Genomic DNA, 12,181 nt, shown 5'->3' on the forward strand with positions numbered 1-12,181 from the left:
CCCCTGCCTCAGCTTCTGAGAACTCCACTTTCTGGTCGCTTGCCACCTCACCCAGTGGTTCCAGCCTAGGGTCACTTTGAACCTCAGACAGGAACCTTTCTGGCTCCCCCAGACTTCCTATCATCTGTTCCTTCAAGCCACCCCTAGTCCCACTGTTTCCAGAACACTCAGCCAAAGTTTGATCTGGGTTCTCCACCCCCTCAGTTGGTTTTTCAGTGTCAGCCAACTGAGCTCCTTCCTTCCTGGAAGGCTCCACAGCATCCTGCTGCCCTTGCGGAAATTGGCACCCCTCTTCCCATTGGGCACACCCTCCTGCAGGGCTTGAGACAGGCTGGTCCTCCCCCTCCCTGGTTGGTGGTAAGGTGGCTTCCCTAAAGTTGCCTTCCTCCCCCCACCTTCCCCTGAGGGTTTGGCTTGGGTTCTCAGTCCCCTCGGTTGGTGTTTCAGCACTACCCAACTGACCCCCTTCCTGCCTGGAAGGTCCCACAGCTTCCTGCTGCCCTTGTGGAAATTGGCACCCCTCTTCCCATTGGGCACACCCTCCTGCAGGGCTTGAGACAGGCTGGTCCTCCCCCTCCCTGGTTGGTGGTGAGGTGGCTTCCCTAAAGTTGCCTTCCTCCCCCCACCTTCCCCTGAGGGTTTGGCTTGGGTTCTCAGTCCCCTCGGTTGGTTTTTCAGCACTACCCAGCTGACCCCCTTCCTGCCTGGAAGGTCCCACAGGTTCCCAGGATTCCTGTCTGCCCTGCTTCAAGACGACCTGTTTTGAGAGCGTCTCGGACGATCCCACTTCCTGATTCACAGCTACTTGGTGAACCGGTTCCAACCTAAGGCCGCTCCGGACCCCCTTCTGGAACCACTCCCGTCCCCCCAAGCCTTCAGCTATGTGCTCCTCTGAGCCCACATTAGCCTTGCTGCTCTCAGAACCTCCTGTGAAATCTCCACTCTCCACCTTGGTCTCTTCAGCTTGCACATCCTTTACGCTAGACAGATTCCCTTCCTCGCTAGGAACATCCACAGCCTCTTGCTGCACTTGGGGAAAGCTATACCCCTCTTCCCCTTGGGAACACCCTACTCCAGGGCTTGAGACAGGCTGGTCCTCCCCCTCCTGGGTGACTGCCCTCTCTTCGTCCTCAGTAACCTGGGCTATTTCCCCCTCCCTGGTTGGTGGTGAGGTGGCTTCCTTAAAGTTGCCTTCCTCCTCCCACTTTCCTCTGAGGGTTTGGCTGTGGGTTACAGCATTTATAGAGTACTGGCCAACCAACAAATCCCGGCCCAATAACACTGGGACTGTTTGTTCCTTCATTACCCCACATTCAGAATAGGATTTACCTTCTTGTGGAGCCAAACCCCTGAACTGCTTTCGGGAGTGGTCTGGCCCCAGTTTAAACCTTTTAAATACAGTGGCTTTATAGGCCGCAAAAGTTATCCCCCCATCTTCCATAGGCATGCTGTGATAGATGGCTGAGAGTTCTCCAGTCAGGATGCTACAGAGGTAAGACATATAGTCTTCCTCTGCAATCCCCCACTGTTTGGCTGCCCTCTCAAAGTTGGAGAGGTATATGGAGGGGTCTTCTCCCTCTTGGTACACTGCAAAGTCCTTGGGGGTGACTTGGATCTCTTTGCTTAGTTCAGCTTCCAGACGTAGCACCTCAAGCTCATGGCGACGTTGCTCTTCCAGCTCCTGTCTGCGGATCTCAGCTTGTCTCAGCTCCCTCTCTCTTTCCTCCTGTCTGCGGAGCTCAGCTCGTCTCAGCTCCCTCTCTCTTTGTCTTTCCTCTCTCTCTCTTTCCTCCTGTCTGCGGAGCTCAGCTCGTCTCAGCTCCCTCTCTCTTTGTCTTTCCTCTCTCTCTCGTTCCTCCTGTCTGCGCTCTTGGTACGCCTTGGTACGTATTCTTGCCAGTTCCAACTGTAGCTGCAAGGTTGCTTCTGACTGGGTGGGGAACACTTTTGCAAGTGCCCCTGCATGCTGATGATACTCCAAAAGGAGGTCTTTCATATCTACTACAGTCATGTTGTCACACTCCAGCTTGTGCTTTGCACACTCTTCCTGGAGCTGTGGCTTTGTCATCTTCAGGATTTCCCGCATCTTAGCACGCTCCATCCTAACTAGCTAAACTTTCCCTACTCCAGTTGACCCGAAAATAAAACAAAACCGCTGTTGCTTCCTCTGGGTGCTTGCACGTATCAAAAAAACAAAAATGCCTGGCCAATCAAGTTCTCTGTTTGTTCTTATCCCACCGCTGCCGCCAAGTGTGGCGGAACCAGCCCGATTCTGCCTTCAGACCCGGTCCCGTCAGCTCCCTATCGAGTCGCCAACTCCTGGAGGGAGCTATTTCTCCTCCTGCCCCTTGGGCGCGCTGCCACCACCTGCTCAGTCTTGGGGTTCAGATTGAGAGGAACAGGACTCCCAATCCCCCTCTCCTGCTATGAGGCCAGGCCTCAAGGTCCTCTGCCACCCTGCACTTGGGTTTCACAGAGACCTCAGCGCTTCTTTGGGGCACCCCTGGAGGATTGGCACCTTATCCAACTGCATGCCGTCCCCCCTTCACCTGGGGCCCCCTTCTTAACACAGCGTGGTCTAAAGCGGTCTGGGGATCTATGTGGTACAGAGTTTGACTGCCAGCATTTTAAACAGAAAAAACATTTATTTAAAAGGGAAAAGGATATGGAAAGAAAAACAAAACAAAAACAGTTGCATCTACAAAATTAGCACAGCCCAGCACAGCACAGCAAACAGCATAACAAAGAAAAGTTGATTATAAACGCATCCGGCTGGCCCTGATCTAAACTTGCCCTGTCTTGTGAAGTACTTACTTAGTCTGCCTGCCTGGAGGCCTCATTTTCCTGAGCAGGCCTCCCCCACAGGCAGGAGCCTCCATTGCTCACCACATGCTCGCTCGAGCCCCAGTTCAAATCTGCCTCTCTTCCTGCCTAACACAGGCAAGCAACCACAGCACTTCCTGCCTCTCTAGGAGACTTTCCCCCTAGCGTTGTTGGTTTGGCTCTGGAAGGGAGGGGGGGAGAGAGGGGAAGGCTACAAAGCCTGCTGAATGGATTTACTGATCCCTGCCTTTTTGGATGAAGCACCAACACTCTCAGATGGCGTTTCTCCACACGGATATTCAGGTTAAACTCCAGTTAAAATAAAATATAAAATTTAGCAAAAAATCCTATGTAAAATTGCATAGTTGAAAGACAATAAAATATAAACTACATGAAATAACATCTTAGAACAAAGCAGTAGACAAGGGCACCTCTAAGACCAACTAAGTTTTATTCAGAATGTATGCTTGAATATGCACACGAAAGCTAACATTCTGAATAAAACTTAGTTGCTCTTAAGATGCACTTGTCTCCTGCTTTGTTCTATTGCTTCAGACCAACACGGCTGTCTACTGGGATCTAATATCTTAGAGACAGTGGCTTTACAACTAGTTTGTCTTTAATTCAACGATGGGCTTGATTAATTGGAAATGATTAATTGGAATTGTTTTCTGTGGCCCCGGAAGGTCAGACCAGAAGCAATGGGTTGAAATTAAATCAAAAGAGTTTGCGGCTCGACATGAGGAAGATCTTCCTGACCGTTAGAGTGATTCCTCAGTGGAACAGGCTTCCTCCTTGGGAGGTGGTGGGCTCTCCTTCCTTGGAGGTTTTTCAACAGAGGCTAGATGGCCCTGACAGCGATGAAGATCCTGTGAATTTAGGGGGAGGTATTTGTGGGTTTCCTGCATTGTGCAGGGAGTTGGACTAGATGACCATGGAGGTTCCTTCCAACTCTAGGATTCTCCTTCCTTGGAGGTTTTTAAGCAGAGGCTAGATGGCCACCTGACAGCAATGAGGATCCTGTGAATTTAGGGGGAGGTGTTTGTGGGTTTCCTGCATTGTGCAGGGGGTTGGACTAGATGACCCTGGAGGTCCCTTTCAGCTCTAGGATTCTCCTTCCTTGGGGGTTTTTAAGCAGAGGCTAGATGGCCATCTGACAGCAATGAAGATCCTGTGAATTTAGGGGGAGGGGTCTGTGAGTTTCCTGCATTGTGTAGGGGGTTGGACTAGATGACCCTAGAGATCCCTTCCAACTCTTAAGATTCTACGATTCTAATCATATGCAACATAATATATTCAAAAGCAAATATACTACTGCAAAATACTTAAAATGTGTCAAGATATTGGATATATTTTAAATTTAACTGATTATGCAGCCCACCCACGCCCCCTTTACTGAATATAAGAAGCTAATTTGGCACTTTATTTACCTGAGATGTGAAAGAGACAACATGTTTAATCTTCACGGGAGCCATTTTGTAGCTTCAAGCACATCTCTGTCATTTGCTCAAACTGACATTTCTGTTTATGGGAGTCACTGATCCAAGGTTCCAATAGTTCACTGGAGAAAGAAACGGGCATTATTCATTTGTATGAATCAGGAGTCTCCGCGTAAGATTAGCTCCCTATCACTTCCAAAGGTGAACACAGAGAGGTAGAAGATATGAAGACAGCCTACAGGCTGATATCCCAACCAATGTTTACTCAAGAGGTAAATCCAGTTCTTTTTGACTTGTTTTCAAAAATGGGAGGATTCCAACTGTGGAACTGCCATTAAGAGAACCTACAGGCACACTCCCAGAGCTGGATTTATTGCTATTAAGCATGAGACGAAGGGAAGTCTCTACAGTTGTTTTCATTATTCTTAGTACGATTTTTACCTCAGCTTCCCGTCTATAGACTAAGCCAGGAGTGGCCCAACTGTGGCTCAGGAGTCACATGTGGCTCTTTAACACATATTGGGTGGTTCTCAAAGCCCCACTGACTGGCTTGAAGAATGTATTTAAAGTTAAAGTTCCTTTCTTTCCACCTCTCCCTCCCTTCATCTATTCGCTATCCTTCCAGCTCTCAAACATCCGAAGTTCACGTTTTGTGGCTTTTAAGACATTTATTCTACGTGGCTCAAGTTTGGCCAACCCTGAACGAAGCCATGAGCTACAACACATCAGTAGTTTTATTTTGCTTCAGTGTAAACATCATTTGAGCGCATGGGGATCAGTTTAAAATGATCTAGATCCAACTTCTACCCACCTCCTGTTAATTGGTTTGCCAGGGCAACAGGTTGGCCACTGCAGGGAAAAAGGCTGCACCAGTTGGATGACTGCCGGTTGATCCAGCAGGCCACTGCTTTCTTAAGTAGCCTCCAAGGTGCCAAAAGACTCCTGTTTATTTTAAGGCAAGAAATCACTTTCCCTCTCCACCCAGCTTAGCCTGCCTTGCGGGGTTGTTGGGAACATAAAATGAGGCAGTAGGAATCAAAGCTTGGTGTAGTGGTAAAGTGTGCGGACTCTTATCTGGGAGAACCGGGTTTGATTCCCCGCTCCTCCACTTGCAGCTGCTGGAATGGCCTTGAGTCAGCCATAGCTCTCTTATCTGGGAGAACCGGGTTTGATTCCCCACTCCTCCACTGGCAGCTGCTGGAATGGCCTTGGGTCAGCCATAGCTCTCTTCTCTGGGAGAACCGGGTTTGATTCCCCACTCCTCCACTTGCAGCTGCTGGAATGGCCTTGGGTCAGCCATAGGTCTCTTCTCTGGGAGAACCGGGTTTGATTCCCCACTCCTCCACTTGCAGCTGCTGGAATGGCCTTGGGTCAGCCATAGCTCTCTTATCTGGGAGAATCGGGTTTGATTCCCCACTCCTCCACTTGCAGCTGCTGGAATGGCCTTGGGTCAGCCATAGCTCTCTTATCTGGGAGAACCGGGTTTGATTCCCCACTCCTCCACTTGCAGCTGCTGGAATGGCCTTGGGTCAGCCACAGCTCTCTTATCTGGGAGAACCGGGTTTGATTCCCCACTCCTCCACTTGCACCTGCTGGAATGGCCTTGGGTCAGCCATAGCTCTGGCAGAGGTTGTCCTTGAAAGGGCAGCTGCTGGGAGTGCCCTCTCAGCCCCACCCACCTCACAGGGTGTCTGTTGTGGGGGAGGAAGAGGGCCAGTTTGGTGTAGTGTGCAGACTCTTATCTGGGAGGTTTGATTCCCCACTCCTCCACTTGCAGCTGCTGGAATGGCCTTGAATTAGCCATAGCTCTGGCAGAGTTGTCCTTGGAAGGGCAGCTGCTGAGAGCTCTCTCAGCTGCACCCACCTCACAGGGTGTCTGTTGTGGGGGGAGGAAGGGAAAGGAGATTGTGAGCCGCTCTGAGACTCTTTGGAGCGGAGGGCAGGATATAAATTCAACATCTTCTTTTTCTTCTAAGACGCTGCCCAGAATCCCAGAAAGGCGGGATAGGGATGAATGGGCTTGCTATCTGACATCTCCCTACTTGGGGGGGGGGGGCAGTGGGACAACTATCAGAGGCCTCTTAGGGTTACCAAGTCCAATTCAAGAATATCTGGGGACTTTGGGGGTGGAGCAAGGAGACTTTGGGGGTGGAGCCAGGAGACATTGGGGGAGGAGTCAGGAGACATTGGGGGTGGAGCCAGGAGACATTGGGTTGCAGCTAGGAGCAAGGTTGTGACAAGCTTCATTGAACTCCAAAGGGAGTTCTGGCCGTCACATTTAAAGGGACTGCACACCTTTTAAACGCCTTCCCTCCACTGGAAATAATGAAGGATAGGGGCACCTTCTTTGGGGGCTCATAAAATTGAACCCCCTGCACCAATCTTTTTGAAACTTGGAGGATGTTTTGGGGAGAGGCACTGGATGCTATGCTGAAAATTTGGTGCCTCTGCCTCAAAAAACAAAACAAAACCGCCCCTCTTTCCAGATACCCACAGATGAATTCTCCATTCTACCCTTTGGGAATTGGTCTCCCTAGGGCATAATGGAGTGCCCAGCAGACATTCCCCTCCCCCCAGCCATGCACTTGAATGCATTTAAAGTTGCTTTCTTTCGGATGACCCTGAAGCGGGGGGAGGGCCTCCAAACCAGGGGATCCCCTGCCCCCACCTGGGGGTTGGCAACCCCAGTCCCCTTTGGCCCTAGAGGGTCAGAGCACCCCCCCTCCTGCTGCTGGATCAGCTCGGGCTCAGCAGCCACTCTCTGCAGCCCAGCCTACCTCGCAGGGTTGTTGCGGTGAGTCCACGCCCCAATTAGCATATGTAAATGAGCCGCCCCTCCTTTCTCACCCGCCGCCCCCTCCTCCGCCACTCACTTCCCCGGCTGATGCCGTCCTCCGCAGCATCTCAATTTCCCGCCAAAACCACCCCGCGACCTTTGACCCTCCCTCCTGATAGGCCGCCGGTGCCCTTTGGCTTTTTCTCGCGTTTTCTTTCTTTACTCATCGCAATTTTTCCACTACGGCGGGTGCGGCTCCCTCCCGTAGGCATTAGTGGCATGTGGATCATATTTAATTGAAAGAATCTGAGGGAAAACAGAAAGCCGCGGTGCATCCTGGGGCTCGTAGTTCCCCTCCGTCCTGCCACGCGCCACATTTCAGAATGGACCTGGATCAAGGGAGGGCGGAGGAGGAACCCACCCAGGGAGCGTCACTCAATGCCCAACTTACTGAGTAGGCGTGAAAATCCAGCATCGGTCTTACAAAGCCCATTCTGGGAGCGCCAAATCATTCCGTTTAATCACAAATAGCCGTCACATTCCGTTGCCGCGGCGGCCTTCCAATTTGGCCAGATTCTGCGCCTGAAGAGAAGGAACACACTTGTGAGACTCTCCCTTACAAACCCTGACCGGGCCGATTCGTCCCACTCCGCGCGTTCGGACCCGCCCTTCTCCTTCTCGGATTGGCTACGGAGCGCGCACCCCTCGCCCGCCGATTGGCGGAGCCCGAGCGGCCGTGGCCTGCCATTGGCTAGGCGTGGCGGAAGCGGGCGGGCCACCTGGCTGGCGCTCTGAGGCGGCCGGAGGCCAGGGGAGGGGGCAAGATGGCGGCGGTGGTGGAGGTGGAGGTTGGCGGCCCCCTCGACCACGAGCCGGAGGAGGTGAGGGCGGGGCCCGGGCCGAGGGCGGGCAGGTCAGCATCAGCCAGCTGCTCCGAGCACTAATCCCCTTGAGGGCTATTCACGCTGCTGCAAGGAAAACAGCTGTCGGGGGAGGGAGAGGTGGGAAGGAAGCAACTTTAAGTGCGTTAAAGTGCATGGCTGTTCTTAACGGTATCCCCCGCATGCATGGCTCTGCCCAGGGCAACATCACCCCTAAAGGGAAGGTCTCTGCCCCTGGCTGCCCTTTGGAGAGGGGTGCGCCCAGCTCAGTCTCACACAGCTGGCCTTGCTTTTGGACACAGCCTGGCGTCAAGTGCAATCCTTTATCGGGTTTTTTATTTAAAATATGGTTTTATTATTGGATGAATGAAACAGTGGAAGGTTGACATCTGGGTGGAAGGAAGGAAAACAGGTGTTGGGGGAGGGAGAGGTGGAAAGAAAGCAACTTTAAATGCGTTAAAGTGCATGGATGTTCTTAACAGTATCCCCAACATGCCAGTATCCTCTGCCTCTGCCCAGAACAACATCACCCCTAAAGGGAAGGTCTCTGCCCCTGGCTGCTTACAGGGTGTCCTTTGGAGAGGGGTGCGCCCAGCTCCGCCTCACACGGCTGGCCTTGCTTTTGGACACAGCCTGGGGTCAAGTGCAATCCTTTATCCTTGTTTAGAAAATATATAGTTTTATTATTGGATGAATGAAACAGTGGAGGGAGGGAGGAAAATCTGGGTGGGAGGAAGGAAAATAGATTCTGGGGGGGAGGGAGAGTGGAAAGAAAGCAACTTTAAATGCTTTAAAGTGCATGGCTGTTCTTAACAGTCTCCCCCACATGCATGGCTCTGCCCAGGACAACATCACCCCTAAAGGGAAGGTCTCTGCCCCTGGCTGCCCTTTGGAGAGGGGTGCGCCCAGCTCAGTCTCACACAGCTGGCCTTGCTTTTGGACATAGCCTGGCGTCAAGTGCAATCCTTTATCGGGTTTTTTTAAAAATATATTGGATGAATGAAACAGTGGAAGGTTGACGTATGGGTGCAAGGAAGGAAAACAGGTGTTGGGGGGAGAGGTGGGAAGAAAGCAACTTTAAGTGCGTTAACGTGCATGGATGTTCTTAACAGTATCCCCCACATGCATGGCTCTGCCCAGGGCAACATCACCCCTAAAGGGGAGGTCTCTGCCCCTGGCTGCTTACAGGGTGCCCTTTGGAGAGGGGTGCGCCCAGCTCCGTCTCACACAGCCTGCCTTGCTTTCGGCGACATCCTGGGGTCGAGTGCAATCCTTTATCCTTTTTGTAAAAAATATATAGTTTTATGATTGGAAGAATGAGACAGCTGAAGGTTGACATCTGGGTGGTTTAAATAGAGGGGGAATATCTAAAGAGCTTGAATAAGTGTTTTTGTCAAGTTTTGAATGGCTTTATGTATTCATGTTACAGAAACTGAGGATTGCGTGTCTGTGATTGTGGATGCATTAATCAGCTGGTCAAAGCATAAATCCCCTTAATGGCTATTAACGCTGCTGGAAGGAAGGAAGGAAAATAGATTTGGGGGGAGGGAGAGGTGGAAAGAAAGCAACTTTTAACTTTAATTACATTGCATTAAAGTGCATGGCTGTTCTTAACGGCATCCCCAACATTCATGGCTCTGCCCAGGGCAATATCGCCCTTAAAGGGTAGGTTCTGCCCCTGACTTCTTACAGTGTGCCCTTTGGAGAGGGCTGCGCCCAGCTCCGTCTCACATAGCTGGCCTTGCTTTCGGAGACATCCTGGGACCAACTGCAATCATAAAATCGTAGAGTTGGAAGGGACCTCTAGGGTCATCTAGTCCAACCCCCTGCACAATGCAGGAAATTCGCAAATCCCTCCCCCTAAATTCACAGGATCTTCATTGCTGTCAGATGGCCATCTAGCCTCTGTTTAAAAGCCTCCAAGGAAGGAGAGCCCACCACCTCCCGAGGAGGAAGTCTGTTCAATGAATCCTAGAGTTGGAAGGTACCTCCAGGGTCATCTAGTCCAACCCCCTGCACAATGCAGGAAACTCACAAACACCTCCCCCTAAATTCACAGGATCCTCATTGCTGTCAGATGGCCATCCAGCCTCTTTATTCTTTATACCTCTTTTTTTGGACAGTTTTATTATTGGAAGAATGAAACAGTGAAAAGTTGTCATCTGGGTTGTTAAAATCCAAAGGGAATATCTAAAGAGCTTGACTTGCGTGTTTTTGTCAAGTTTTGAATGGCTTTATGTATTCATGTTACAGAAACTGAGGAATGTATGTCTGTGATTGTGGATGCGTTTCATAGCTTGAAATTCCAGAAATGTGTTTAGAAACACACTCCAGCGTAATGGTTTAAAATGAAGGAAGACGCGTATTTGCTGTGCTTACCTAGCACCCATCACAGAAAGATGGGGCAGTTTGAGGAGGCACATTCAGTGAGTTTCCCCTTTTGTGTGAACTGAATGCAGACCTGGCAAAAAAACATGCCCCAGAGTCTTCCGCAGCATGAAGAGTTTCTAGAGTGATTCTCAGGTGTTCCTAGGCAGATGTGGGTCCTTTGAAGGTTTTGAAAGCATTGCTGCAGAGTCCTTTTGTGGATTTGAACATACTTGTTTGAAACATATATTTGTTCCTCACTGGAAACAGTGTGAGGACACTATGTGGGGTGGGGGGTGGCCTCCTTGAAATAAAGTTACAGGGCAATGTAAACCACCGTATTTAAAAGTAGACAGAAAAACAGCTAATTTAAGACTCCCCCCCCAAAAAAAAACAGCAGAAGTCACAGCCGGAGGTGCCTTCTCAAAGCTCTGCAGAGGAGAAGGGGTCTGCCATGTCTCCTGAAAGGCCCAGATGAGAAGGAGCTGCCACAGGTCGGGAGCCACCAACACAAAGGTCCTGATAGCATCCTGATCCTCAGGTCATTAGGAACATTAAGTGAGGGACTGTGGCTCAGGGGCAGAGCCTCTGCGTGGCACGCAAAAGGTCCCAGCTTCAATCCCCTGCATCTCCAGTTAAAAAGATGATGAAGATATTGGATTTATAGGTTGAAATTACATCAAAAGAGTTTCCGGCTCAACATGAGGAAGAACTTCCTCACCGTTAGAGCGGTTCCTCAGTGGAACAGGCTTCCTCGGGAGGTGGTGGGCTCTCCTTCCTTGGAGGTTTTTCAACAGAGGCTAGATGACCATCTGACAGCAATGAGGATCCTGTGAATTTACGGGGAGGGGTTTGTGGGTTTCCTGCATTGTGCAGGGGGTTGGACTAGATGACCCTGGGATGGGTCCCTTCCAACTCTATGATTTTAGGATTCTATGATCAGGCCAGGAGAGGTGCCCTTGGTCTACCCTGGTAGAGCTCCATTCTTAGCCTTAGTCTCTCCTGAAACTGGAGGGCTGGTAGTGACCTCCTGGGGTTGATCTGTGAGTCTGGAAGGTGCTGGTGGCTCTGCGTCAGCTGTTAGTTGTGAACTCTGACCAGCCTGCAGCTCCTCTTCTCACTTGCTGGCTTCTGCTGCTTCAGAACTGGCTACACAGGAGTCCTTTCCCCATGAGGAGTCCCCCCTAAGAACATAAAAGAAGCCCTGTTGGATCAGACCAATGGCTCATCCAGTCCAACACTCTGTGTCACTCAGTGGCCAAAAAACCCAGGTGCCATCAGGAGGCCCATCAGCGAGGCCAAGACACTAGATGCCCTCCCACTGTTGCCTCCCCAAGCACCAAGAATACAGAGCCCCAGACAGAGAGTTCTGTCAATATGCTGTGGCTAATAGCCACTGATGGACCTCTGCTCCATAAGCTTATCCAATCCTCTCTTGAAGCTGTCTATGCTTGTAGCCGCCACCACCTCCTGTGGCAGTGAATTCCACATGTTAATCACCCTTTGGGTGAAGGACTTCCTTTTAACCCTTCTAACCCAACTGCTCAGCAATTTCATGGAGTGCCCACGATTTCTCGTATTGTGAGAAAGGGAGAAAAGGACTTCTTTCTCTCCTGTCCTCCGGAGCCCCTTCCTCGCAGCTGGAAAAGGCCCAGGTGCTCTGATCGATTCTGGAGAGCCATCCTGATCGGTGGAACAACCAACCGATGGCTGCCTGGAGATTGTAGTTGGTGCCCAGAGACATATGGAAGGAAACAGCCCATCAAGTGGCCAGCTGGGCTATTTCTTGGCACTGCAGCAGAATTTCTGCGTCTCTTAGTCATGGGACTGTGAGCCTGGGACCCAGTTTGCACAAAGAGATATGAAGCTCCTTTCCTTGCAGCTGTCCGGGGGAG

General features: G+C 50.9%; 2 protein-coding genes across 3 annotated transcripts in view; one reads left to right on the top strand and one right to left on the bottom strand.

Annotated features, from left to right (window-relative positions):
* XNDC1N (XRCC1 N-terminal domain containing 1, N-terminal like) overlaps positions 1-7,281 on the bottom strand; it is a 38,666-nt gene extending 31,385 nt beyond the window's left edge. The window contains exons 1-2 of one of the 2 annotated variants that reach the window (XM_060263775.1): positions 7,136-7,281; positions 4,254-4,384 (exon numbers count right to left, since the gene is read on the bottom strand). In XM_060263775.1, the coding sequence (XP_060119758.1) occupies positions 4,254-4,298 (45 nt within the window). In that variant the 5' untranslated portion in view covers positions 4,299-4,384; positions 7,136-7,281. Of the gene's footprint in view, positions 1-4,253; positions 4,385-7,039 lie in introns of both variants that reach the window. The other variant, XM_060263776.1, reaches the window with a different exon arrangement.
* Positions 7,282-7,812: 531 nt separating this feature from the next.
* Positions 7,813-12,181, top strand: part of RNF121 (ring finger protein 121) — a 52,334-nt gene continuing 47,965 nt past the window's right edge. Inside the window, exon 1 of the mRNA XM_060263770.1 lies at positions 7,813-7,919. Within this exon, the coding sequence (XP_060119753.1) occupies positions 7,863-7,919 (57 nt within the window). The 5' untranslated portion in view covers positions 7,813-7,862. The remainder of the gene's footprint in view (positions 7,920-12,181) is intronic.

This window comes from Heteronotia binoei, unplaced genomic scaffold (genome assembly GCF_032191835.1).
Source record: "Heteronotia binoei isolate CCM8104 ecotype False Entrance Well unplaced genomic scaffold, APGP_CSIRO_Hbin_v1 ptg000860l, whole genome shotgun sequence".
Lineage (NCBI taxonomy): Eukaryota > Metazoa > Chordata > Lepidosauria > Squamata > Gekkonidae > Heteronotia > Heteronotia binoei.